Source organism: Passer montanus, unplaced genomic scaffold (assembly GCF_014805655.1).
Source record: "Passer montanus isolate IOZ18808 unplaced genomic scaffold, ASM1480565v1 scaffold15, whole genome shotgun sequence".
NCBI classification, from domain to species: Eukaryota; Metazoa; Chordata; class Aves; order Passeriformes; family Passeridae; genus Passer; species Passer montanus.
The window spans coordinates 10,583,060-10,610,311 of NW_024362051.1; the positions used below are offsets into that span (position 1 = coordinate 10,583,060).

Below are 27,252 nucleotides of genomic sequence, written 5' to 3' on the forward strand. Positions count from 1 at the left end.
GGTGGCACCAAATGACAGTCTCAGCCACTGCAGACATGGTTACCACCTGCAGACAGGCTGAATTAAAAGCTGTCTGCTCATCAAAGTTCAATCTTTCAAACTTTGGGCAACCTTTCATGTAGTGCTGCAATCATCCAACACCAGGCAATTCCCTTATCCCCTACCTTATCAAATCATTGCCAGAAAAAGGTTCACCCTCTCTTTGAAGCAGCAAAGAGCTCCTTGGAGCTCTAAAATGATACAAAACCAGAGCAGATTATTACAAAGCTGCTCAGAAACTTTCCACAGAAACCATGCCTAACAGACATCCAAGGGCAAAAGTTTCCATCATCTGTTAGCAGGATACTTCCACCATTATTTTTAACAGAGGACAGTTGGTACTCAGTAGTTTTCCATCACTTTTTCCAGGACAGAAGAGATGAACATACAAAAGAAGAGGAAAGAACAGCCTTTTGATGTTGCTGGAGAAGGTATTTGCATGCAAAGCTGCCTTGTTCTGCCCCCTGGATTCCAGTCAAGGTTTTGGCCTTCAAACCAGTATTTCAGGAGGAACTGCATTGCTAAAAGATGAACTGCTAAGGAAGACTCCCTGATTTCTGATGAGTTATTTTTAAGGCAGCATCTGATGTATCAACCCGTGAGGTCATAGCTTGGAGCTAAATTCACTTAATTACAGCTTTCCCATTAAAATTAGGATATGAAGCAATAAAACAGGCATTGGCTGCATCCCTGCTTTATTGCTATCAGTCTCAACTTGCCCTTGACTAAGCACAGAGGGCTCCATGCCAACCCTACCTGGCTCTTTACTCCCATATTGCTGTACACAGCCTTGCTAAATCCTTCAAATGCAGCTCCTGTGACTTCGTGATTTTATAGCCTGCACCCCCCGCAGTCCCAGTGCCAGGAAGAAGGAAATACGTGACACACTTGTACCCATGGCTGATTTCAAAATCTGACTGAAGCTTCTCCCTCAGTGGTAGCACCCTGGCACACTCCCTCCCCAATGTCTGGTAGAGCCAGCTCACACTGCAGTGTCCCCTCCTTCTGGGGACCTTTTCCTCATCATGTCTCTCCTCTCAGGACTTAGAATGTCTTCTCTTGGAGGTCTCACCCCTTGTCAAATCTGGCAGAAGTGGCCCACAGACTCAAATCTGTCTTTGGGGATGAAAAGGAATATATAAACACACATGTATCTGGTCACACCAGCCTTTCCCTTTAGGAAATCAAGCTGACAGAGCAAGGTAAAGATGTGGCCCAAAGTGCCTTTTTCTTTTGCCTGCACCATTCTGTGGCAGTAATGCATGAAGCTGCACCATGACCAAAAGGATTATTTTAACCCCAGATCCCCTTCTATCAAAATTTGCTGCCTCCTTCACACCTCTTTGTGCACAGTGAGCACAGATGTCAATGACACTCATCTGAAAAAGCCTGGAAATTATTTTGGACACAGTTTAACTGCCAATAACCACACCACAATTAGGCCCCCCTGGCTATGAGCGAGACCTCGAGGTGTTGGAAAAAGTCCAGCAAAGGGGAGAGTGAACAGGCAGAGCAAGAGCAGCCTGTGAGGGGACAGGGGACACAAATTCCCCCAGCCAGCACAGGCAGCCAGCACTGCAAACACAACAAATACTTGTCCCACTTCACCATCACACTGGTTTTCTACCCAGCCCTCTATTCACACACTGCATGAATAGCTCCTAACCAGCATCAGCCAGTAAATTTACACAACAGAGGCCAAATCCCACCATCACTGTCTTGCCCAGGGTCTTGTCCCTTCTGGTTGCATAATAAATAACAGCAGCAGAAGTTGCTTCTAGAACACTGATAAATTAGCACACATTTCATTTCCTACTTCAAAACCTGCTGCTGTATGATTTGGATTGATTATCAAGTGCCCTGTCATAAAGGGGAGAACGTGGGATTTGGCTGGCACAGTCTCCCCCAGCCAGTGACCCGCAGGACTATGATGGATGAACAGACTTGATTAAAATCAAATGACTCACACAGCACTTGAGCATTACATTTGCTGGAGAAAACAGTTGCTCAGAGATAGGATCAGGCACTGAATGAAGGCGTCATGAGGTGTTAGCAATGCTGCAGCCTGATGGTCTAAGGGCAATTCCTGTAGTAACAGGCAATTTATTTTATGGGGGAGTGGGAAAAAAAAAGGCAAATTTTCAGATATGTTCAATTCCTGCAAATCTTATATCTTTATATTGCCTTATGACAAGCAATCAATTCATTTATCTTTATATTGCCTTTCTACCTATAAATGTGGGCTTGCTGAAGCAAAGCTCTTGTTTCACTACTGGTTTTACTTATCTCTGTTGACCTACAGCAGAACCTGGCAACGAAAGGACTGTTCTATCAGCAATAGGTTTCTGTGTACACACAGCCACTGAGCACAGATGCAGGCAGGGAGGTCGGCAGAGGAGGATGGGGATGAAGGCAGAACAAGGGAGGCCAGAAGAGAGGGTGGGGATGGAGGCAAAATTGGTGTTCTGAAACATTCACACACCAGAATCAGCAAGGGAGGCTTCGGCTGCCCTGGAGGGGGAGTTGATGGAGATTCCTCTTCTCCAGTCTGAGCAAACCAAGGTGCTCTTCACATGGCTTCTCCTCCAGACCCTTCACAATCTTCGTGGCTCTCCTTTGGATGCTCCCTAACAACTTTGTGTCCTCCTTATATTGCTCAGCCCAAAAGGCTGAAAAATACCTCTATGCTCGAGTCCAACCATTAACCTGACATTCCCACTACCATTTCTCTCGTTTAGCTTTAATTTCTATTTCCACCACACCTGCGTTCAGCCCCGGCTTTGCACAACCCCTCAGGGCACACCTGGGCTCACACACCTCCCAGCTGCTGCCCCAGCGCCTTCTCCAGCCCCTGCAACGAGCAAAAACCCTCCAGAGGAGAAACCCAGCGGCAGGAGCCTCGTCCCGGCTCTGTGCCAAGGGACAGAACCCCCGGAGATGCCACCGCACCCAGCGGGCAGGCGGGGACCGGGATGGGGACAGGGCCTGGGAGGATGGGGACAAGGGGCTGGGAGGATGGGGACAGGGGCTGGGAGGATGGGGACAAGGGCTGGGGATGCGGGGCTGGCCCAGGGCACCGTGCGAGGCTCCCCAGGGCACTGCCAGCGCTCTGGGCCCGGCGAGGGGCCGGGCCGGGCCGGGCCGGGGGAGGAGCGGGGCCGGCTCAGGTGTGCCCGGCCCTGCCCTCGGCCCGGGCTGCTCTGAGGGCCGCACAACGGAGGCAATGGAGCCGCTGGAGACCAACAGCAGCTGCAGCAACGGTGGGTGCAGCCCCGGGGCAGCGGGACCGGCCCGGCTCGGCCCCGCGGAGCGCCGGGCCAGGGACAGGACCGGGCTGGGTCCGGGTCCGGGACAGCGCGGCCGCTCCGGCTCCGAGCCCGCTGCCTCATCCCCCCGGCTTTGGGGCTGTCCTCTGTCACTGCTCTGCTCTGGGGTTTTTTCTGGCTTCCTGGTGGTTCTTTTCCTTCTTTCTTTTTTTTTTTTTTTTTTTTTTTTTTTTTTTTTTTTTTTTTTTTTTTTTTTTTTTTTGTTTTAGTTCCTGGCTTCCTGGTGGTTCTTTTTTTTTTTTTTTCGAGGTGTGTATAGGAATGGGGAAACTCGAGCTGCCGGCACCACGCTCTGCCAGCTCTAGAGTGCACAGAGAAGACTTTTTTTGTTGGGGTTTTTTTCCTTTAAGGATTACTTAATCCAGTCGGTAATCACCTCATCCCGCTGCTTTATGCTTGTACCTTGTGGAGGTTTTCACCCAGCCGAGGAGGCAAGTTTCCCCCCTTATTTCCCAGGAAATATTTCCACGATCAAAAATGTTTTTCCTAGTAGGAAAAAAAGTATTATTGGGAAACTCTTGGAAACTCATCTAGAAAGTCACTGCTATTTTTTGCTTTAGAAAAGCGTTTATAGCCGGTTCAGATCCAAAACCTCAGCTGTGTGTACCAGGGCCAGGGATTGCAGCTACTTAAAATCTAAGCCAGGCTCCTGGTTCAGGAAAAATGTGGGGCACATGCCCAGGCTCCTGACACTGCTGGGAGCAGTTTAGCCATTCCACTCTCCTGCCTGCAGAGACACAAATACTTGCTCTATAATTCCTATGTGAGTTCAGGAAAAAAAAAAAAAGGAAATATTTTACTACAAAGAGACTTTTGTACTCCACCTGGCTGCTCTGTTCCTCCTGGTCACAGTCACACCATCTTTACTACACTTGCAGTAAAGATTGTGATAGAAAGATGTGCTGGGTGTGGTAGGAGTGTCAGGGGAGGAAGAAACCCAGCAATTTCCCACCCCCACACACCAACACACCTTGGCCGCAGGGCTGCAGTGCTTTTGGTGCTAACAGCAGAACGCTGCCTGCTCTCAGTCCTTCCACACTGGCAGGACTGGGTTTGCTTCAGGAGCTCTCAGGCATTCTACCTGCAAATAGGCAGAATAAAACCATTGAACAGTAGAGGAAGTGAATTGTCAAAAATTAATCTGATGTTGTCTTATGACACAGCTCAGAGTAGGAACAGATGCACAGTTACAGTGTTGGCATCACTCCACATTAAACCCAAAGTTACAACTGCAGATGAGCTGGCAGGTGTGAGGATTAGTTGGCTGGAAAGTACCAAAGCCTTTGGATCAACAAGGTTAAGCATTGATAAGGTCTGGTTCAACTCTGTAACACTGGAATTTGGTGGAGAGACTCTGGCTTGTATATTTGGAAATTCAAATTATTTTTAGAGGTCCTTGTGGCCTGCCAGCTCGGTATGTAGACTCATTCAGTGTCAAAGAGATGCTTGAACTGCAGGCCATAAATCTGTCAGACAACACCCTGCCATTTCCACGTGTGAGCAAAGAGGTGTCCTGAGCTTTGGGTGTTGTTGGGGTGACAGCGTGGGTGGCTGTGCAGGGGGACACCTGAATGAGGCTAGGGGAGCAGGACACTGTTGATAGTCATGTCAGTAATTTGCTGTTTTATTTCCAAGGGTCTCTGATCACCCTTTCGTGCCTTTCCCACCGGGTTGTGTGCCAAGTGATCAGCAGTGCTGTCCCAGCTGACTCCATCCAGGAGAATGGGACTTCGGATAGCTCCTGGATAACTCGGCTGGAAAACAGTTATGGATTCTACATTGGCCTGGGCTTGGCTATCTTCTCCAGCTTCCTCATCGGGAGCAGTGTCATCCTCAAGAAAAAGGGACTGCTGAGACTGGTGGAGAAGGGAGGCACCAGGGCAGGTAAGGCTTTTGTGAGGGCAGGAGCGACCACCTGTTCCTGGGACTACACACACAATCCAAATTTCAGCACTCCAGAGGCAAGGGAACACCTCTGGGTACAGTCAATCTTCCATCAGCAATGTAAATAGGAGCTTTTGTGGATGCATCTTGGTGTGTGAGAGCAGACAGCAGTGCTATGTGGGAGCTGAGGAGCTAATTTACAGGCCTGGCATTGGAAAGGAGTTAATTTACAGTCTCTGTATTGGAAGGAGCTAATTTACAGAGCCTTGCACTGGAGGAGCTCAGCTAAAAGCAGTGTTCCCCTGCCTGGCACCACAAATACCCAGGCATGGTCCTGTGAAATCAGACGTGCCCCCAGAACAGAACAGTGTGTGCCCAACACTCGGAATGTGAGGCCAGGAGCAAGCAGAGTGCTAAAAGCTCTTTGAAAAGGGTCCCTTTGCACAAAGCTGCAGCTCACAGCTGTGAGCAGAGCAGCACAGCCCCAATCCCACACTGGCTCGAAGTGAAACTTTGCCACCAGGTCACTGAGACGAGGACGCAGCTCCGCGTGCTTGGATTGCGTTAGCAGGAGCCTGTGAGTGCAGGACAGACAGGCTCTGTGGGAACTCCGTGGTTTCAGAAGGGATCCTTTGGAGCTCTGTTGCACAACAACCTGTAGATAACTTTCCTCTAGCACCAGGCTCTCAGGGTGAGGCGTGTGTTTATGTGTACACACATATATATATATATGGATGGGCAGTGGTGGAGCAGCACTGCCTAGAGCAGAATTGCACTGTGGAATTGGACACATCCCATCAGCATTGCAAACGTCCTCCAGCAGCAGGGTAAGTCCTACCTGGCAGCTGACCTACTTGCATAACTGCAAAACAGAGCAATGATAATTAAAATACTGCTGCTTCCTAGTTCTGGCCTCGGAACAGTTCTTAAATAATCTTTCAGAGGAAGTAAATATCATCATTCCCATTGTACTCCTTGCCCATATGGGGACACAGAGCATGGAATGATGAAGTGACTGTCCAGAGACAGCCAGCAAAGATACCAACAGCAGCTGAGCCACTGGGCAGTCTCAGGTCCTTCTCCATCCTCTATCCCTGGGCTGGCCACACACAGCTGCTGAACACAGATGGGTTTGCTTTTAGACATTATACTTGCACAATGAAATATCAGTATTGCTTCAACTGTAGATGTCTCACTCCTCCTTCCCTCCATGAATTCTTCCCACAGCAGAGTTAAGCAAGTAAAACAAGAGCAAGCCCCTCCCTATTTTTCAGTATATTTAACATTCTGAAAGGAATTAGAGATTAATGACACAAAATTGCAGCTGACAGAAAGAGTTCTTGGGAAAAACCCTGACCAAGCAAAAAGACCCTAAAACAAATAAACCAGCAATTTCTGAGGAATACCAGAGCATAACATTTGAACTTCAGCATTTATGGAGTTGTTGAGGAAATAGAAGAGGCTGAACTCTAGCAAAAGATTTTTCTCTGTGTCCTGAAGTCTTTCTATTCATCTCTTTATTGCCCCTTGTCCTATCTTGCCCTGTAATCTCTCAGTCCCAGTGTGTCACCCCTGCTATGTGAGCACATCACTTTTCTCCAAGGCAAGTCAAACACTGCTGGTACTGACAGCTCCACTTGGGTCAGATTTATCAAAAGTATGGACTCTCCCTGACCTAGCAAAATCAGGGGTCAGCATGACAGCAGGCTCAAACTCCCTGTGTCCAACAGCCCGTGGGTTAGGACCAGAATTGGATTAGCTCCAAACACAATCCATTCTTCCCTGTCACACTCTTTGTCACACTCTTCCCCTTGCAATTTATCCCTCTCCAAAGGAACATTCTCATCTCTTGCTTTGAAGAATATGGTTGTTAACCCCTGCATGTGCTTTTCTTCCTCAGGAGATGGAGGCCATGGCTACCTAAAGGACTGGCTCTGGTGGGCTGGCTTGTTAACCAGTAAGTAGGAACTGTTTCCCTGGGTTTGCAGCTTTTCCAGGGATTGTTCCTGTGAATGAGGTGTGGAACAAACTGAGGATGGTGCTTAAAGCCTGCTTTCTGTCAAGCTCCCCCATCCTCAGCAGAGGTTCCTCGGGGAGAGGAGAGGCAGAGATCCACACAGGATCTCCCTCCCCATCCTCCTGCAGGACTGGCAGAGCCTGCTAGCTCAGTTTTACCTGATCAAAAGCATGAGAAGCCAGGTTTTAATAGGGCAGCTGGCAGGTCTGTCTGTGTACCAGGCACAGGGCAAACAGCCTCCCCTGGGTGCCTGGGGGCTCCTGGAATGTTTCCTGCTGCAGCACAGGGAGATAACAAAGAGGTGTTGGTAGCACCTCCTTCTTTGAAAAAACTTGCTTTCCCTTCAAACAAGACTAATAAATCTTTATTTCCTGTTTGTGTCTCCTAAAATTGGACTCAGAGCTTTACAGTATCTCCTAAAATTGAGCTCAAAGCTGGACAGAGAAGCAGATTGTACAGCAGCCCGTTTCAGAACCCTTTTCTGGCTCTCACCCTGGCAGCTGCAGCTCAAGGTGCCCTCAGCTGGTTCTGCCCTCACTGCTCAGGGACAGGGACAGCCCAGCCAGAGGGGGACACCACAGCCCCAAGGAGAGGTGTGGAGGGGACAAGCAGCCTCCCTGCACCGGGGCTCCCACAGCCACCCCTCCCTCATTACCTCCACACAGCCTGGCTGGGCTGGGGGGTTCCTGAGCCCTGACCTGGCCAAGCCCTGGCACCCCCAGCCCTTCCCATGGAGGGCTTCCCTTCTCCAGGGGTGCCTCTTTTAATTTGAAATAGATTTTCACCCACTGTCTGCCCCTGGTTATCAGCAGGATGAAACCCCCAGCATAAAACCCACTCTCCAAGTGACATCTTGCTGGTTTGCAAACCCCCAAGAGAAAATGCAGAAAATGCTCTGGAACTCACTGGTATTTATTTTTCTTGTGTTTGTTTAGTGGGTGGAGGGGAAGCTGCTGGGGCTCCCACAGCCACCCCTCCCTCGTTGCCTCCACACAGCCTGGCTGGGCTGGGGGTTCCTAGCCCTGACCTGGCCAAGCCCTGGCACCCCCAGCCCTTCCCATGGAGGGCTTCCCTTCTCCAGGGGTGCCTCTTTTAATTTGAAATAGATTTTCACCCACTGTCTGCCCCTGGTTATCAGCAGGATGAAACCCCCAGCATAAAACCCACTCTCCAAGTGACATCTTGCTGGTTTGCAAACCCCCAAGAGAAAATGCAGAAAATGCTCTGGAACTCACTGGTATTTATTTTTCTTGTGTTTGTTTAGTGGGTGGAGGGGAAGCTGCCAACTTTGCTGCCTATGCCTTTGCTCCTGCAACTATTGTCACGCCTCTGGGGGCTCTGAGCGTGCTCATAAGGTGATTTTTGTGTGTCTAAATTGAAATTTGCCTTTTTTTCTTTTTTTCTGGTTTGCCTGTTTGACTTGTAAAAATAGACTTGAAAGGATATGAATATGATTTATTCTGCTCAAAGGGAAAAAAGTCTCAGTGTTTTCTAAAAAACACTTTAACAGTTGTTGTCCTTTTTGAGGGATCACTTGGGAGCCATTGAATTAAGTAGCCTGTCCTTCTGGAAATGCTGGATGTGTAGAGCAACCACATACACTGCAGTTTAAATTATTGCAAATATCTGCATTACTTCATTCCTTATTCCAGCTCTTTAACCACTCAGGTTTGGTGGGGTTTTAATGTTTGTTTGTTTTGTTTCGTTTTGTGTTTGTAATCAAGAGTACTAACAATTTAAAAGGGTCAAAAATACCAGGCTTGTTTTCAAAGTGCCTTTCACCTGCCTTTTATTTTACAAGCTTTTAGGGTCCTCTCATGTTGCAGGGTTTTATATTTCTGGCTGTTCCCAAAAGGGCCAAAACCCTATTTAATTTCTTTATTTTTAAATAGGAGATTCCTACCAAAATACATTAAGCTTAGAGTTTTATAGAAGGACTGTATTGTGAAATGCATAGGCAAACTGAGAGTGAGGACTGCTCTGGTGTTTTGCCCCTGATATTTTTTGGACAAAAACTAGATATTTTTGCAGATATATCTGTAGCTCCAGTACTTTTAGAGTTTCTCTTTCTAATGGTTCTCATGATTTAGTTAAAATTAACATAGCTTTTTTTGTTGTTAGGTTCAGGTTTTTTCTCTGTTACATTGGCCCTTGAAGTAATTTTCTTGAGCACTAAGAGCTTCATAATGCTCAGCAGCTCCTGAATGATTCTGCCAACCCTAAAAAAATATTTCTGAGGATGTGCTAAAACATTCAGCATTTTTGCACCTTGCTGACACAAGAGCTGTGATCTACAGGTCACACCTGCACCCCTGCAGGTTCGGCTGTGATAGATGTCGTGATTGTGTATTAACCCACTGGAATCCAACTGATTTACACCAAAATTGTGTCCTTGTATCACATGGAAGCATTCTTAACTTTCCTAGAGCTGCTGCTCCTCCTTCAAAGGAGTGCAGAGCACCGGCTGATGTTTTTCTGTCCGGCTGTTGTTTTTCTGTCTGGCTGATGTTTTTCTGTCCTGTGCAGTGCCATTCTGTCTTCATATTTGCTTGGAGAACGGCTCAACCTGCTGGGAAAGCTGGGCTGCCTGCTGAGCCTGGTGGGCAGCACTGTGATGGTCATACACGCCCCAGAGGATGAGGAGGTCACCACTCTGGAGGAGATGACTTCCAAGCTGAAGGAGCCGGGTACGCAGCCAGCCGTGCTTTCCCTCTCAGGGCCGGGCAGTGCAAACCTCTTTCCGTGCCCACTGCTGGAGTTTTGAGTTCTTCTCTCCCTGCTGCAGGTTTCCTGGCTTATGCTGCAATCCTCCTGGCTCTCTGCTTCCTCCTGATCTTCTACCTCGGCCCCCGTTACGGCCAGAGCAACATCCTCATCTACCTCGCCATCTGCTCCGTTATCGGCGCCTTCTCCGTGTCCTCAGTCAAGGGCTTGGGAATTGCCATCAAGGGCTTCTTTGCTGGCCAGCCTGTGCTGCAGCACCCACTGACCTGGATCCTGGTCATCACACTGGTGGCATCCATCACCACGCAGATCAACTACCTCAACAAGTCTCTGGACATTTTCAACACCTCTTTGGTGTTCCCCATCTACTACGTGCTGTTCACCACCATCGTCATCACCACTTCCATCATCCTCTTTAAGGAGTGGGTCACCATGACTGTGATTGACATCATTGGGACAGTCTGTGGCTTCCTCACCATCATTTTGGGGGTGTTTTTACTCCACGCTTTCAAGGACATGGATGTCAGTTTAGGGAATCTACCCCAAGTCCTTCAGAACGAACAGCCAGCTCCGGTCACCAGAGATGACAAGAACATCCTGATAGAGGTGGACAACTCCAGCATTGCCCCAGAGGATAAACCCAAAGTATTTATGCTCTGCACTTAGGGTATTACATGCAGGGGACTGGAGGTTGGGTGGGTGATATCAATATTTGAAGTGCCAGGGGAAAATTTTGAAAAGGAAAAGCAGAAAATAAAATGAACAGTGTCTTTTCCAAAGTCAAATCTTTCTCCAGGCTTTTGGACAGGATCTCTGTCATGGTGTGGCAGCAAGGGGTGTGTTTAATCCTCTCTGGGCCCTAATACATGCAGCCACTGGAAACAAAAATCCTCTAGAAATATGATAGTGCTGGAGCAAAGCTCCTCTCTGAGGCCCCTTCCCTCTCTTGTTCTTGGCACGGCTGATGTTTACCCTTCACTCCTTCCCCTGGGTGGCCATTGATGTCTTTGTTTCCAGGCCTTGATGGATCATTGATCAGTGGTTTTGTCTTTTTTTGTTTCCTTTCTAGACACTTGCATGAACTCTAAAATACACACCAGCATCTCAAGAGGAGGTAAGAGACAAGGACTGCACGGTGCTATTCAGACTCTGCTCATCCATGTTTAATCACTTGCTCTGCAAATAAGGGGACAAGAATATTGGTGAATATGGGCAAAACATGGTGAATTTTGCAAAAGCTGCTCACTCAGGCTCAGGGGCAGGACTCAAGCCATGAAGTGTTTTCACAGAGAGATCTTTTTCAGCTTTTGGTTTTTTGTGAGGTGCAGGAGTTTCCCTGAAGCAGTGTTAATTATTTTTATAGGAGTTTTGTTTGTTTGGGTTTTTTGTTGTTTTTTTTTTTTTCCTGAGCAGCCCTGGTGCCCAGGCCTTGGTGAAGTTGCTGGGACTGACCTAGACCCCACATGAGGAAGGGCTGGGGAGCTCTGGCAGGGTAAACCCCATGTCAAGAGAAATTCTACCACTGTCTCCAAGACTTCTTGTGACAATTTTTTTCAGTCTGAAAGACCAAGTGGCTGTAAATATACAGTATTTTTTTTCCTCAAGAAATATATTGACATTGGAAAACCCCACAAATTCTTTAAGCCCCATGAGGTGTCCTGCTGTCCTCTGAGATGCTCACCTGATTATACCTGGGTGTGAGCATCACTGAGCAAATATATTGTGGGGCTTTGGGAGAGATGACAATGCAATCTCCTATTTTAATAACATTTCAATGCTATCTTTTTGGAATGTGGAAAGGGAAATAAAGGGTTTTTTCAAAATAAAAAAAGTTGAAAAAGTTGCAGGTAGATCTGAAAGTTTTTCATTATTTCATGTTACTAATGTAGCCCTAAAGGATAAAGAGGCTGAGAACAACAGAAAAAGCATCTGGAGCAGACTAAAACTGCAGCGACCTCCTTTGGTGGCAGAAAATAATCCAAGTCACTCACTCCAGCTTTGGTTTTGGCATCCTAATCAGTGTGAGGCTTGGTGCATTTTATTTTAGAAAATGGCTGTAAATGGGACTCATCTTTCCTCAGTCTAGAAGTGCATTTCATTAAAGCAATCCTGCCGTCCCTGGAGAAATGCCATGTAGAAAATGAAGATTTGAACTGAGGTAATGAAATAATAGACAGTGAAAGAGTATTTGTTAATGACAACCAACAAATTTTATTAAAACTAGGCAAAAGGCACAATAAATTGCATTATTCAAGTATTTGCATAGATGCATAGAGAGCATTGTTGTAAACCATTAACATGTGGACATAGGAGAAAGTGAGATGTATTTGTTATAAGTTCTCCCAAGTAATATTATCTTTCAAAAAATCAGGTTTGACATTTTTTACTCCTCCTGCAGTTCCCCTGGTCTCATTCACTCAACTTGCACACATCTGAAAATTTAAAAGGACTTACTTAAAACTACCTTTTGGAGATTTTTGTGATATTCCAGCAATAAAGTTTTCTGTTAGAGTTTGGGCATGTCCAGTTGTTCTCTGAGCATTGTGTGGGGGCATTTTTTGAAACCTTGATCCCATGCTCACATGAAAAGCAGTGAAAATAATTTTAGTGACTTTCAGTGGCCATTTGCTGAAGATCAGGGGTTGGAGCAGAAGTGCTGCTGCCCTCAGTGAGGGCTCAGCTATGAGATCTTGTGGTTGAATCAACAATTACAGTGTATGTACAGTCCTGCTGCACTGTGAGCAGCCAAACCTGCCATTACATACCAAGAAACAAGTTTGGGGGTTGTTTGAACACACCGTTTTATACGTAATATACCCCAACTATTGAAAAAGGCAAAGATTAGAAAGCTGTTGTCTTTTACTTGACCTCCCTTATTTCAGAAAGAAGTTTTTTTGATTGGTTTGTTTTCCAGGCACATAAAAGGTAAGAAAAGGTTTAAAATTAGTAAAATAAGGAATAACCTGTGAGAATTTCAAGACACACCATGTGAACTGTTTCCTTGTGGAGAAAGAGGTAGTAAAGTTGTGAAAACTAATGTGACTTAAGTCATCCTACAGGTACACTACTACATATAACTACAACTTTAATGAGTTCTTGGGGTTTATCTGGGATTTCTTTAATGAGTAGATCTTAGGGAAAGAGAACCAGCAAACAAGACATTTTCTTTATGAGACTAATACAGTTTCTCACATGTGGAGCAGCAGTCATGCTGTTTGAGGCTTTGTCCATATAAGTCAGACACAAGAGGGCTGTTGTAACTACAGCTCCAGATTTCCCTGTGTTCTCCTAGGAAATAATTTCAAGGAAAAAAAAAATCTGGCATAACAGAAGGTCTTATTTTAAAATCCTGAGGAGAAAAAAAAAAAAAAACCAAAAAAAAAAAAACCACATACAAAAGCCAAACTATTAGGAGAAGAAAAAATTAAATTCATAAGGGAGGGTCCTCAGGGTCAGAACTATCAGCTGCTTAAAGTGCTCACAGACAGCTCTCTCCATCCATGGCCTGGAGAAAAAGCCTGAAGTAAGAGAGCTGCCCTACAAAAGCACCATGTGTTGTGTTAACAGTTCAGCTGTTTCACCACCTGGGCGTTTTCCAGGTAGGTTTCTCAGTGGTTTGGGGAGCAGACAGCCCATGCTGAGTTACAGCTCAGCACAGACACGTGCAAAAACATCTCCTGCTGACGGTACCGTGCGCTGCAGAGGGGTCTGGGCACTGCCTTCTGCTGAGTTCCTGCTGGCCTTCTGCCCTGGCTCTGGGCCAGAGCTGCCCTGTCGTACCTTGAGTGTGCCCTAAAGACCTGGATTGGAGCTCATGGGCCATGCTGGGGCTGCTTTTGGGATTTACAGCACCAGGGCAAGACAAGCAAGTGCTGGAGGACGGAAGGGTTGCAATGTTCCTGCTGAAGAGGGTTATATGGGGAAAGTAATGAAATAAAAATAATCCCCTCTGCTAAAGCTGACCAAAATCCACAGTGGCCCCACAAATTGTATTTCCACAGTTGGCTCCCTGTTGGGGCCCCATTTGCCACCCCCTGTAAACAGAGAATAAACTGAAGATTGTTATCACCAGCTGCTCTCCCCAGAGGCAGTGGGTTCTGTATAGCACCAATATGCTCCTGCAGCTGCTGGGGGTGCTGAGGAAGCCAACAGGGCTCACATGAAAGCCCATCAAGGCCAGCACCTGCACTCACAGCTTGTTCTCCCTGGTAATACTTAAATAACTGATTAAAAACATGTGGAAACCCCCATCACCCCACCCCTGCAGTGGATATTGCACAACAATATTTAAATAACGTATAAACGAGTCATCCCTATGTGGAAAAGGCAGAGAGGGTCCAGCTGAGCCTGGCGTGTACCTGGGGCACCCCTGCCATGCCTGACTGCAGCCTGGCGAGTCACAGAGGGAGCAGGGCTGGGGCAGGAGAGAGGAACTGAGACACTGTCCTTGGCAGTGAAGGTGTGAGAGTGTTTTTGGGTGATGAAGACCATCCAGTGCCCGGCGAAGGCCAGAGCCAGCCAGGAACAGGCTGCCTCAGGAATGCCCACGGGAGCCTGGCTGTCCCACCTTCAAGTTGCTCACTGCTCCAGCTGTCCAGGCACCAGCACCCTGGGTGAGATGGAAAAAGGGGGAAAGAAGAGGAGTGAGCACTGATGGAAGAACAAGCACCGTCCTTGCCCTCTCCTGTAGCTGATGTTAGCCCGTCTGCATTCACAACCCAGTGCATCACATAGGAACTCTCCCACAAGGAGTTCCTGGAAGTTTTTCCATTTTCTACAGCTGGACTCCAGTGTATTGCAGGCTGCAGACACATAACTGTGCTGTGTGGAGTGGAGATGTTTTGTGTTAAAGGGCCCAGTTTGCAGAGCACTGAACTCAGTGCCTAGAAGTCCCTTAGTAAGTCCCCTATTCAGGATGATTTTTGTGAAACACTCCCTGCAGAGAAAGCATCTCCTTAGCCACAGCTAGAGAGGCTGGAAAGAATTTTTGTTCTTTACTGGGATCTTCAAGTCTTGTGTGAATCTTCATGTTTTGCTGCTCTTCACTAACACTTCTGGGTCCCACAGCCCTTGACCCCACTGCTCTGCCCCACTCACACAAACGCCTTGCCTGAGGAAGTGTTCAGGGCTGTGAGGACTGAATTCACTACTTTGCTCAACTCCCTAAATTCTTACTATGAAACAGGTGAAAACAGAGACCCCTGCAATAAAGGTGACCCACCCACAGCCTCTCTGTGTGCACCCACTGGGCTGTGCCAAAGGTGTTCTGCAGGCCGATATTCCCTTCTGAGTGCTTTTATTCCTCAGGGGTGAGTGGTGCTTCCCACCACCCCTCTCAGTGCTTACCTCTGCCACAGGCTGGAGGTGCCCAGGGGCTCTGCTGTGCCCGGGGGGCAGTGGGACAGCAGGGCTGCTCCCCTGCCAGCCTCTGGACCTGGATGGGATGGGATTCGCTGGCAGAGCTCTCTGGGGCGGCCGGGGCCTTGCAATATCCTACAGAAGAAAGAAATAGTTTTGAATTTAAGCCTTACATTTTGGAAATAATAAGCAACCTGTGTTCCAGAGCATTTTTAATTAGTCACTTTAACTGGTGTACTTCATGGCTGGAAGCAAGTTCCACACATATACACTCACTGTTTGTTTGCCTACACAATGCCTGTAAACACTATATATGTGCATGTTCTTGTGCCCATACAAACACACAGAGACCCACAAGCTGTTATTATTTGTTTGTGCACACAGCTGTCCCTAATAGGATGCTCAGAGCATTATATTTTCCATTCATCTAATGAATTTCAGTGGAAAGCATGTCCCAGTGGGAGAGGTTACCCCCACAAGAGCCAATTGCCTGTTGTTGCTCAGGGTCTGTGCTAAGCTGCTGCCTTACAGGTGTTGATTTAACAAACACAGCTGCACTCACGACTTGGAGGGCACCCAAAACCCCTGCAGTCTCCTCAGACTATGCATAAATGCAATGCTTGATGGCTTGGGGATCTATTGCTCTCCAAGGATCCTGCCCTGTGACTCAGGGAAGGACAAGGCAGACTAAATTCCACTGACTGCCAGGTCTGAATAGCTCCTATAGGAATAGCAAGAGAGCAAATCTGGCAGATGCTGCAAACATCCAGGAAGGCCAATGCAACTAGCAAAAAGTGACATTAATTATTTCCCCTTTGTCTTCCCCAACTCATGGCTCTCCACTAACCCAGAAACAGCAAGGCTTCTTGTGGAAATCCTATGAGAAGGGTTCCATCTCATAAGGCTGACTGAGATAAAGAGACTAGATGTGTTGGGGAGGGAGCACAAAGGAGATCATGGGGAACTTGTCAACAAGCAGCTGGGAAGGATACCTATTCCTTATTGACAGCACTCAGCTTCCTGCTTTTGTTTTAGTTTTCTTTCCTGCTGAAGTGCCGGCTGTTCACAGGAACAATGGAGCTAGAAACAAACCCCATTCGCTAAGAGTTTGCTCCACAGGGTTTGTTTTCCTCTATGTCCTTCAGAGAGAGACTGCCTGTGAGCCAGCCTCCTGCTACCTGCTGTAGCTGGGCCTTTGCTTCTTTGAGGGCCCCAATATAATAATATTATTTTGCAAAATGGGTTGAAGCCAGTCTGAGTGATTTACATCTTTCCAATAAAAGTGTGGGGTCCACAGTAAGTTTAGAACAGAGCTGCCAGCAAAAGAAATAAATCTTTCCCTTTAACCTTCAAAATAGCCCCACGGAGAGGAAGATCAAGTAAGATGGGGTCAGTTTGGGTCAAGGCTAACAATTCCCCCAGGGCGAGAGGCCTCACCAGAACAAACCTGCCATCAAACAGCATCTACAGGACAGCAGCACGACTCCATACCTGAGAGGTTGGAGGCTTGGGAGCAGGAGGTGCTGGCCTGCTCGGGGGTGTCCTCCGGGGAATGTCCTTGGGCAGCGCCGGTCCCGCGGGCTGCCCCCCGCTGCAGCTGGGGCTGCCAGGGAAGGTGGGGAGCTGCTGCCTGCTCATCTGCAGCCCTGGAGCTTGCTGAGAAGGAGGCTTGGGTGGGATTTCAGGGAAGCCAATCACCTGTGCAGAAAAACCACAAATCCTCATGTATTTCCACTTCAAACCACCCTTTATACTCGCTGCGACACTTCTGAGGATCCACGTGAGGTCTCTGAGCCACAGAGTAGAAAATATTGCCTGCAACACCAGCATGTGTTGGGTATGCAGCATCAGTTTGTGTTGGGTATGCAACATCAGTTTGTGTTGGGTATGCAACTCCAGCATGTGTTGGGCATGTCTGGTAAGTGTTGATTAGATGGACTGGGACAACTTGGGAACAAGAGGCAGAAATGGAAATCAAGAGAACAGAGTAATCCAGTCATCAGTGTGACACTTTGCAAATAAACCCAGGGTTTGCCATTTCTCCAGTTTTGAGATGTGACAACAGAGGATCCAGCAGGAGAGACAAGCAGCCACACAAGCCTTGTCAAATCCCAGCTCCTACCTTTAAGGAAATCACCAGGAACAGGGGCCACACTCAGCTACCACTGACTTTCAGCCCGGGGTGATGTCCATCTCCTTTTCCCACCCTTTGATAAAACCACTCCCTAGCTCCAGTGTGAGGGGAAAGCCCATCCCACACCTTGGAGCAGCTGCATCTCTGCCCTGCAGGTGGAAGGACCCTGCCCCTACCTTCCTCTGCTGCTGGGGCGTTCTCAGCTTGAAGGCAGGGTTTGCATGGCCAGTTCCAGAGGCATCACTGACAATGAGAGAAAGAAAAAGAAGGGTATTAATGTCATGATATGTTTTCTCCTTTATTTTCCTGTATTTACTATTTTATCTTCACTGAGGTGAAAAAATGAGCCAATAGTAACTATACCAACAAATCAATTTAGTGACATTCCTCACAGCATTTGCAATTCTGTCCTGGCAGGAGGGGGGACAAGGAGACAAGGCACAGCACTGACAACTTACCTGAACTGAGGTGTCTTCTTTAGAGAACAGATGGTAAATTTACTCCAGCATTTCAGATAATAGAATAAAAACAAGACTCCTGTGAGAAGGAGAATGGGAGCCAGGACTGCCAGAGCTATCACAACTGCTGAAGAGCCTGAGGACAAAGAAAATGGAGTTTGTTAAATGGAAAACTCTCTGCTCCCAACCAACAGAAGTCCTTCTGAAGTAGCCCTGCAGCAGAACTGGTCCCTCTCACCTTCAGGCAGAGGGGGACCACTGTCCAGGCTGCCTCCTGTCCCCTCCTTGTTGCAGAACGGGGGGGCCCAGCCCTGGTCACAGTGGCAGTTCTTGTTGTTGTTGCACACCTGGAGTGGGAAGATTCAGAGATTCAAGTGGAAGCTACTGAGAAACCTGCAAGTGAAAAATTAAGCCCTTGCTGAATTAAACATTACAGGAGAGACTCCAATGGGAGCTGAGTGCCTGGAAACTTTTTCTTCAGGGAATAGAAGGAATTTGGGTTAAACTGTCCTAAATGTTACTTTTTGCTATGTTTTTTCTTTAGTATGGCTAATACTTTTTATTCAATCTAAACTGGGCCCAAGATATTTTTCTCTAAGATTACTCCTTGTTTTTCATTTATTGAAATTCATATCCTTCCAACAGACCTCCTTAAATCCTATGTCAAAGGGACATTCATGGACCAGAAAATGCATCAAACAGGAAAGAAATACTCAAACTGATAGCCAAGGAGCCAAAGCACAGAGCAAACCTAAGGAAGGTATCAGAACTGAGCTGGAGAAGCAGCTGCAGAAGAATGAAAGCCCATTCTGCTTCAGCCTGGAATGGAGATGAAAAAGAAGACACTTACTCCATGCCCATGGCACTTCTTGCTGCAGCTCTCAGAATCAAAGATGATGGACATGTTCTGGCAGCGCCCTTCAAAGCAAACCTGCACAGAAAGCATCCAAAAACTCAGTGTTAGCTCTCTGAGTTATCTACCACATCACTGCCTTGTGCTGTTTTGTGACTTGCAGGTCCAAGACACCTTGGAAATACAACTAATTAACTCCCTGGACAGAATAACGGGAAATTAAGTTAACCTGGTTCATTCCCAAACAGTTAATCACTACCCCAAATCCCAGTCCATGTCAATCAGAGAGAAGTGGGAGCTCAGCTGGCCACAGCCTGGCCATGCCCATGTGGCAAGGCCCTGAAGGGGCTCTCACATGTCTTTGGTTCCAACTCTGTCTCATCTTTAAGAGGACAACTTCAACCAACTAGCAAATCCCACATTTAGCTCTGGCTCTGAACTTCATCTGGCAGAGACTTTGGTGTGTGTCTTTCTCCAAAACCTCTAAGGAATTATTTTTCTAACGAATACAGAAATCTCCTAGAAAAGCATTGTACATAAAAAATTAATAGCTTGGCAACCACAAACCACATTCTGGGTGGAAAAGACATACTCTGAGCCTCCCCCAAGCCACTCCAGGCAGAACTGTACCTACATGATGGCTCCCACACTTGGTTCCTGTCAGCACCAAGCCAGGGTCCAGCATCTCCTTCTCCTCACTGTCAGATCTGTACACGTGGGTGCCCCGGCAGCGCTGCCTGTTCACCGTGGTGTCTATGGGCACTGCGTTGGGCTGCAGGGGTTTGAAAGCCGAGCTCTGGCACTGGATCTTCCCGCATTTAGCATCTCTGATTTCAAAGGAAAGGCTGAAGTGATTATTCCTGGCTTGCTGAATGTTTTGCTCTAAGTGTAAATTAAAGCAGCAGTGCTGAGCCATTGTTAAATGAGCAGGCATCTCCCAAGAATTATCTGATGGATACTGATGGTACCACCCCACAGTCCCCATGGATGGGGGATGCCCCCATGGATGGACAACATCAACAAAATCAGAAGACTAAGAAATTTTTGACTCAGTTAGAAAGCTACATTTAACTTATGGATTCTAAAAATTCCCCCTCTTCTGTTGCTTTGGAAGAATATCAACTAGATGTTTGAAAATGATGAGCTGAAAGCTTCAGCTGTAGGGGCTCCAAGTCCCACAAGGATGCAGCTGGCTTCCCAGGAGGCAGAGTAGGGAGTGAACCAATGCATGGAGTGGTTTTATCTCCTGGCCCACAATTTTATGACATAAAAATACATCTTCTCCAGCTCTGGGCTGCCCCTCTGCTTTGTACCTCATGTCGCACTTCCTGTAATTCCCATAGATGTCCTTCCCACAGTTCCCGTAGATGTCTCCAGCAGCATTGACCTTCTCAAAGCAGGCATCTGGTGCTGGCTGTGCTCCTGCATGGGAGAGACTCAGGTGGCTGCTTCATCCCACCCCGTGCCAACCACTCACTTGTCCTTTTTCTGGAATGGTTGGAGCACGGGAATTTTTTTGCTGCGTCCCCCATGTGAGTAAGGCAGGAGAAAAGGCTGCTGAGACTCTGCTGCTGACAGCAGGCATGGAAGGCACTCCTGCCTTGCTCAGGGTGAGGAACAGCAGGGCGAGGAGCATTTCTGGTTCAAAGGACAGCAGGTTGTGCTGCAGGCAGTGTCCTTACCAGGCCCCCAGAGCTGCACACACTGGTCCCTGTAGGTGAGGCACATGCCACTGTAGCAGTAGGCTTTCCCTCCATCACAGGGAGCCCCATCCATCTGGTAGGAGTTGAGGGGGCAGAACGGGGACTCGCCAGTGCAATATTCTGGGAGGTCACAGAGTCCTGACCTCTTCCTGCAGGGAGTTCCTGGGGACATCAGCTAAAAAAGAGAGAGTGGGGGAAACCCAGAATTATTGCTTGGCTCCTCTGTGGTTTCCTGTCTGTAGATAAGGCAGAACCTTGTGTGTGTCACTTTGTCCTCCTTGCCTAAGGGGTTTTTTTGAGGTTAGCAGTGACTTGTGCCTCTGGGATTCATTAGCTGGGTGAACTCTGTAGAGCACAATTAATGACTGGAGCCCTTCCCCAGGTAGAAATGAGATCATGCATGGAATGTAAGGCTGCCAGACCTCAAGGGGACACTGACCCATCTCACTCTACCCTAGGGAAGGATCCAATTTACCTGAACCATTTCTGACAGATGTTTATGTAATCTGCTCCCTAAACCCTCCCTGGCTGGGAAGTCTGTTTCTGTGTTTGCCTGTCATTTCTGCTGGAGACATTTTCCTGATGCATAACTTATTTCTCCCTTGCTTACGAGCTTGCTCAGCTCATTCTTCTCTTGTCCACCACACACGTGGAGAACAAAGGGCATTCACAGTCACATCTGGGAGCTTGTTCCAAGTGAGCCCAGGTGGATTTCTAGAAATTGTTTTCCCCATTTTGCTCAGGATAGGTCAGTAAGAGCAAACAGCCAATGTGCAAATATAAAGATGAGCTTAAGAAAAATGCTTGCCCATGTTCATTTTTCAGCTAATTTGTTGTTAAATTTGAGATCTTTGGCCCCAAAACCGGAAACACATTTTAACCATTCACTATAAGGAAAGCTGAGATTTAAAATGATACTCTTTGCCAGCAGTTCTTCAGCAAACACCAGAGCTAAAGGGATTCAGCTGCACCCCAGAAAAGAGGGTTCAGAGCAAACACAGCATCCAGCCTAATCCCTGGAGGAAGTGTTTGCTCTAAGAGCTCTGTCTAGATTTCTTCTAGAACCAGTGGAGAGAAATATCAGCTCTGATTTATCCCTCAGTGTTTAAGAGAGGCAGTGTGACTTCACTCCAGCAGCACTCACAGCTCATCTTAAGATACCACAGGAGTCAATTTAATCAGCCAGAAGAAAGGACCCCACCAGTTTGATTACACTCATGGCCATTGCACCTAAATTCAAATCAAACCAGATGAGGAGTTAAACTCCATATTTGGCTGTGTTTTCTCCCCTTTCCCCTCCAGTTCCCAGCCTCACACTTGCCCCCCTGTTATTCCCTGTCAGGAAAACCCAGAGACCCCACCTTGCACTGATGGCAGCAGCTGCCATGGGCACATTCAGCACCAGGTTTCAGGGAGCAGGTCCTGGGGTCACAGCAGGGGTTCCTGCAGTCCTGGAAGACAGTGAGGTGCAGCAGAGTTCATAGGGCAGATCTGAGCTGGCACTGCTGTGTTCTCACTCACAGTGGGTCACACACAAAATAAAACCCTCCCTCCCAGGGTGTCTCAGGGTGCCCAGCACGAGCTGAATGCCAGCACTGCACAGCCTCCCTCTGATGGGACACAGCTGCTTGTGCTTATCACATCTGGGCTGCTGGTTCCAGCTCCCTGCTCTCTTGTGAGGCAAAGGATGGATTTGCAGAAGTGAGATGCAGTGCTCAGAGAAGCCCCATCCTTAACAGGAGTGGAGGTAAAGTGAATTTATATATGAAACTGCAACATCTGGAAGAACTTTTTCATTGAAAGGGTGGTTAAGCATTGGGATGGGCTGCCCAGGGAGGTGAAGGAGTCCCTGTCCCTGAAGGTGTTCAAGAAAGGACTGGATGTGGCACTCAGTCCTGTGGCTCTGTTGGCAAGGTGGTGATGGGTCACAGGTTGGACTTGATGATCTTGGAAGTCTTTTCCAACCTAAATGAATCTGTGATTCTGTGACCTAAAATGACTTTTTCATCTCCTTTTTAAATGAAGTTTTAATCATCTCAGTTCAGCCCTGGACCACACCATCCTGGATTGTACCACACTGTGAAGTCAGATGTAATATTTTAGAACCTTGATCTACATTTACACAGAGGGAAGATATTTTTGTCTCCTGCTCAAAGAAAAGCTGATTACAGATCACAAAACTACATTTGCAAAATCCATAATTAAAAAAAAGTGTCCCACTAAACCCCAAATGGTTGGATCTGAACAATTGTTACCTCCACCTCTCCACAGTCACACTCCTCCCCCTCTTCCAAGTAGCCATTTCCACATTTCCCTCCACCATACATTCTTTTGGTGTCTGGCATGTTGGAGAGACACATCCCTCCACCAGAATGCAGATACTTCTCCAGCTCTTGTCTGTTGCACTGGTTGAACACCTTGGGGAATGGGTGCCTGAGCAGAGACAGGGTAGAAAAACATGAAGAGCAAAACATGAAGACAGGTCTGGGCAATGGTTTAGAGAAGCAAAAAGGAGCACATGCAAACCCTGACAAGTGCCAAAGGACACAGGTCTCTCCCTGAAATTCCTGGAGTTGTGCTAAAGCAGGCTGTGATTTCCTTGCCTGCACTACACAAGTGAGACTACACTGCAAGATTGTTTAGTAATATAATGGCCTTACAGAATAAGCTTTATAGAACCAAAATACATTGAGTTATATTTGACTGTGCTTGCTGACAAGCATGGCTGTCCTCTCCTCCTCAGTACTGGAGCTGTGGTTTATTCCCAACTGCCTGAACAACCCTGAGAATCCAGCACTCAGCCTGTGAGCCTAACTGTTAAAAAGAATATTTAATTTTTCCTATGTACCGCCTCATTTTGAAGAATGTTGTTTGAACAACCCTGAACATCCAGCACTCAGCCTGTGAATAACTGCCTGTGAGCCTAACTGCTAAAAAGAATATTTAATTTTTCCTATGTACCACCTCATTTTGAAGAATTTTGAATATTTTTTGGGACACAAATTATTAATTTCTGTTGCTACAACGCCAGTGCACTCCACGCGTGGCTGTGCATGTGTGTGGATGTTGTGTGCTCTGCTTGCATGCCACTGTGCTTTCACTTCTCACCCAAATGGTTTTGGAGGAAATGATGCACATAAAAGAAGATGCTTATGAAAAAAACAAGATCTGTTCAAACAGAGGAAGGCTTGAGAAAATGGTGAATGTGGCTTTAAGTGTATGGGCTCATCTGGCATGTTTCGTGACTGCATTGTAGAAATTTTTATATTTCCTCATCCAAAATCAAATTTTGAATTCCTATGGGCTTCTAGAGCCACTCTTGCTTCCCTTTTCTCTCAAAGACCTCTTTCCTGTTACACACAGGTTCTCAGAAACCAAGGAGTATTCTTAAGAAAAGGGAACAGGAAAATTTTCCTTTTACCAGACAGTTCAGAGCTCCACTTTCAAATGCTGCCTTTACCTAAGGCCAATCTCAGGCAGGAATCAGTTCCTTGGGAATCAGCAAACTGCTACTGCTCCATGACCCAGGGTTTGCCCAGCAATTTTTTATCTATAAACACTGACTCCAGCAGGGAGCAGCAAACCGACTTTCACTCTACATTTCTAGTTCTTACTCCACCAAGGCTCTGGTAACAAACACTCCTCGCTGAGCCCATGAGGATGAACTCACCCAGTTGCAGAAGCCATGATGCAGCCCCCATCTGCTGCAGGGGTGGTACAGCAGCCAGCAGAGTCATGATTCATGCCAAAATTGTGTCCCATCTCGTGGGCAATGGTAGCAGCAACACCAATGGCATTATCAGAGTGGTCCTGTGCAAGGTCAAAGGGGCACGTCAGCATTTTACCTGTGCCTGTCCTGTGCACCTCTGGGTAGATGGGGTGAGGGGAACTTCTCATTTGTACATGTAGAAAATATCTACTGGAGGTATTCCTGCCTATAAGCAGGTGAGTGGAGAACTTCACAGGAAATATTTTCTCCCTGGGCTTTAGGAGGCATCTCTCCTATGTATTCACTGCTGGCAAGAAGCTTTATATTGGGGATTGGCAATTACTTACCATGTTTACTCCTCCTGACTGGAAATCAGAGCACATGGCCATCACGGGAGCCAAGCCTACTGTGGTACCTTTGAAGGGCACACCCCTAAAATCAACCAGAAAAAGAATGAAATGGCACTGAGGCACTCGAGGAGGCAGGCAGAGAAATGCACCCTGCAGTGCACAGCTCCCTACACAGTGTCAGGGGACACATTGTCTTTTTAGTGTCTTCCAGAGCAGGACATCATAGCAGAGCTACAAAGCCTTTAGGTCTGTTTATCTTGGACTGATACTCTCTTTTATGGGCCAGCCAGACAATCCTATTTTTTATAATGGTTTGGTTCCAAAAAGTCCTCCTGCTGAGCTTTGCAACAAGGACAGAAAAGACTATTTCTGGATCCTTAGCTGAGTACTGTTTGTGAATAATTAATTTATCATAAGCCTGGTATTTGCCAGCCTGGGATTTGGGGACTTGAGAGAGTAGTAGGTAACACCTCTGAGGTGCAGCCATGCCCTGCTCCTGCCTCTGAGCTGGAATTCTGCAGCACCCTGACAGCATCTTTGAAATGGAAGTCCTGGAAATTGTGGTCAGGACATGACCAGATGGAGAGGAAATACAGTAATGTTAAAGGGAAAAAAACCCAACCAAAGAAAACAAGGGAAAGGCATTGTATCTCTGCATTTCAACCCTACAGGTCCTCTGACTCATCCTGGTGGATGAATTTCTGTGGAAGAGGTAAAGAGATCTGGGAGCTGCTGCAAATTTTCCTTCCAATGCCACCTGCACTGCTGGCCAGGCTACTGGCCCTGGTGGGTCAGTGGCCCATCAGCCACAGGCCATCATCAGCTGGCTCCCAGCACCAGGGCTCTGTGTGGCAGTGGGGTGGGCTAGGAATTAATGCTTTCCACAAAGCCACTTTGAATCCTGGAAGGATTTGTGGTACACACTGATTTCCCACCCACCCAACCCACTTGTGAGAAACAGGAGGAGTGAGCTCACGTGATTAGTTGGGCATTATCATGTTTTCTGTGCAGCCTCTCTTTGCTACTCCAGGCCAGAAAGGACTTGAGGGTGGAGTAGGGATTCTCTGTTACATCACATTTATCCCCGTAATTCCAGATCTCCAGCCCCACCAAGGCAATCCGGATATTCAAGGCCCTGTAAAACTAAGATACAGGAAAGAAAAGAGATGATAAAATGAGGACCACAAAGTTATTTTACTCTGTTTTAAATCTCAAATATGTACTGCTAATTGCTACTAGAGATCCACATGTCCAGAAAAGATGCTCCCTCTGGAAATGCATTTCAGCTTAGTGCTGAGCTCTGCAGACAGAAATGTGCAACCACCTAAACTCAAACTGAAACAGAGACATTGATCTTTCATTTTTGAATGATTGGCAAAGACATAATCTGAAGAAACAAAGACTGAAGACTGACATGATGTTTCATCTTCCAATAGTCAAAATTCCTGAAAAGAGTAAGGAAATAATCTTCTGCCATGTCAAGTGCAAATAGGAGAAGCATTCATGAGTAATGGGGTGAAGAGAGGGCTGGAAGGAGTTTAAGAGGAGCAGGAGGGGAGTAGATCTGAAAAGTAAGGAAGTTTTACTTCAGCAGCACTAGATACCACTGCAGGGATGACTTCTGAAAGCTCCTTCCAGTTCTACTTCTCAGGTTTTCTACCATTTCAAGTGAATACCTCAGTTCCTTTTCAAAAAGCATTACTTAGGTAACAGTTTTTACAGAGGTGTAGGAAAACACAAGCTGCTCATGCTAGCTCCTAGGAATGGGGATCCCCCCACCCTGTTCTGGATTTGCAACAACACAATTGCTTGGCAGCCACTCTCCCCAAGTCACTGGGGAGAACTGCCAAAATATTATTCTCTCTCCCAAAAAGCCAGCCTTCCTCTGGCCCAATTTATTCTCATATTTTATAATCTGGGCCTTGCTTTCCTCCTTTCACACACACACAGTCTCACCTTATCTACATAATTAGCAGCCTCCACCAATTTCTGCCTTGTTGCTTCAATGTTGAAGTGATGTTTCTGAAACTGAACAAAATGAACATGTCAGGAGCACAGAGGCAACTACAAAGAGCTGAAATGTGTTAAAATGAGCCACATTATTCTGGAAATAAGAAGGCAACTATGAAGTGAAATCTCCCTGCCCTGCACATCTGCCTTTAAGCCCACCTGTACAGGTATATTCAGAATTTATCCCCGGCACACCATGGCAGTGATGTTATCAAGGGGTGGCACACCCAAACTTATCACTGCCCCCAGAGATGGGGGCTGACAAGGAACTGGCAAATGTGCCAGGTAAAAGGTGTGATAACAGGACTTCATGCCTGAGGTCAAGGCTGCTGGACCTCTCATCACCTCTCACTCATCCAACCAATTTTCCTATTAAATGACCTGGCAATGAATGAGTTAATTTTAGCAAAATTGGTTCAAAGAGTTAAAGTAGCAAAATGTTCAGATTTTTGTTTAACAGATGTCAAACTCCTGGACTTTTCTCTTAGTCAGGGACACAGCAAAGAAAGGGCATTTAACAACAACACCCTGAGCCTCTGTCCTGGCTTCTCTGATCAAATGGTGAACAACATATGGCAGTTCCTGGGTATTATGTGTTTTCTCAGTTTCTCTGGTGTCCTGCTGCCTAACAGAGAAACCAAAATAGGTTCTGCCTCTTTAGCTTTGTTCAGAATAAATTACAGCCCA

At 46.9% G+C, this 27,252-nt stretch overlaps 2 protein-coding genes across 3 annotated transcripts in view; one reads left to right on the top strand and one right to left on the bottom strand.

Annotated features, from left to right (window-relative positions):
- The first annotated feature begins 3,218 nt into the window (after nt 1-3,218).
- On the top strand, nt 3,219-12,030 carry NIPAL4 (NIPA like domain containing 4). Of its 2 annotated transcripts, XM_039701695.1 has the most exons (7): nt 3,219-3,299; nt 5,001-5,249; nt 7,150-7,206; nt 8,531-8,621; nt 9,793-9,953; nt 10,052-10,635; nt 11,060-12,030. In XM_039701695.1, the coding sequence occupies exons 1-7, from the start codon at nt 3,263-3,265 to the stop codon at nt 11,069-11,071; spliced, it is 1,191 nt and encodes a 396-aa protein (XP_039557629.1). In that variant the 5' UTR covers nt 3,219-3,262; the 3' UTR covers nt 11,072-12,030. The 2 variants fall into 2 exon arrangements, with proteins under 2 accessions (XP_039557629.1, XP_039557628.1); XM_039701694.1 differs by lacking the exon at nt 11,060-12,030 and having other exon boundaries at nt 10,052-11,047.
- A 147-nt stretch (nt 12,031-12,177) lies between these two features.
- ADAM19 (ADAM metallopeptidase domain 19) overlaps nt 12,178-27,252 on the bottom strand; it is a 32,756-nt gene continuing 17,681 nt past the window's right edge. Inside the window, exons 8-23 of the mRNA XM_039701693.1 lie at nt 26,512-26,583; nt 25,532-25,698; nt 24,553-24,637; nt 24,167-24,306; nt 22,752-22,929; nt 21,858-21,947; nt 20,476-20,671; nt 20,107-20,215; nt 19,428-19,620; nt 18,791-18,871; nt 18,179-18,287; nt 17,941-18,076; nt 17,659-17,725; nt 16,840-17,046; nt 15,337-15,483; nt 12,178-14,599 (exon numbers count right to left, since the gene is read on the bottom strand). Coding sequence (XP_039557627.1) covers nt 14,525-14,599; nt 15,337-15,483; nt 16,840-17,046; nt 17,659-17,725; nt 17,941-18,076; nt 18,179-18,287; nt 18,791-18,871; nt 19,428-19,620; nt 20,107-20,215; nt 20,476-20,671; nt 21,858-21,947; nt 22,752-22,929; nt 24,167-24,306; nt 24,553-24,637; nt 25,532-25,698; nt 26,512-26,583 — 2,052 coding nt within the window. The 3' untranslated portion in view covers nt 12,178-14,524. The remainder of the gene's footprint in view (nt 14,600-15,336; nt 15,484-16,839; nt 17,047-17,658; nt 17,726-17,940; nt 18,077-18,178; nt 18,288-18,790; nt 18,872-19,427; nt 19,621-20,106; nt 20,216-20,475; nt 20,672-21,857; nt 21,948-22,751; nt 22,930-24,166; nt 24,307-24,552; nt 24,638-25,531; nt 25,699-26,511; nt 26,584-27,252) is intronic.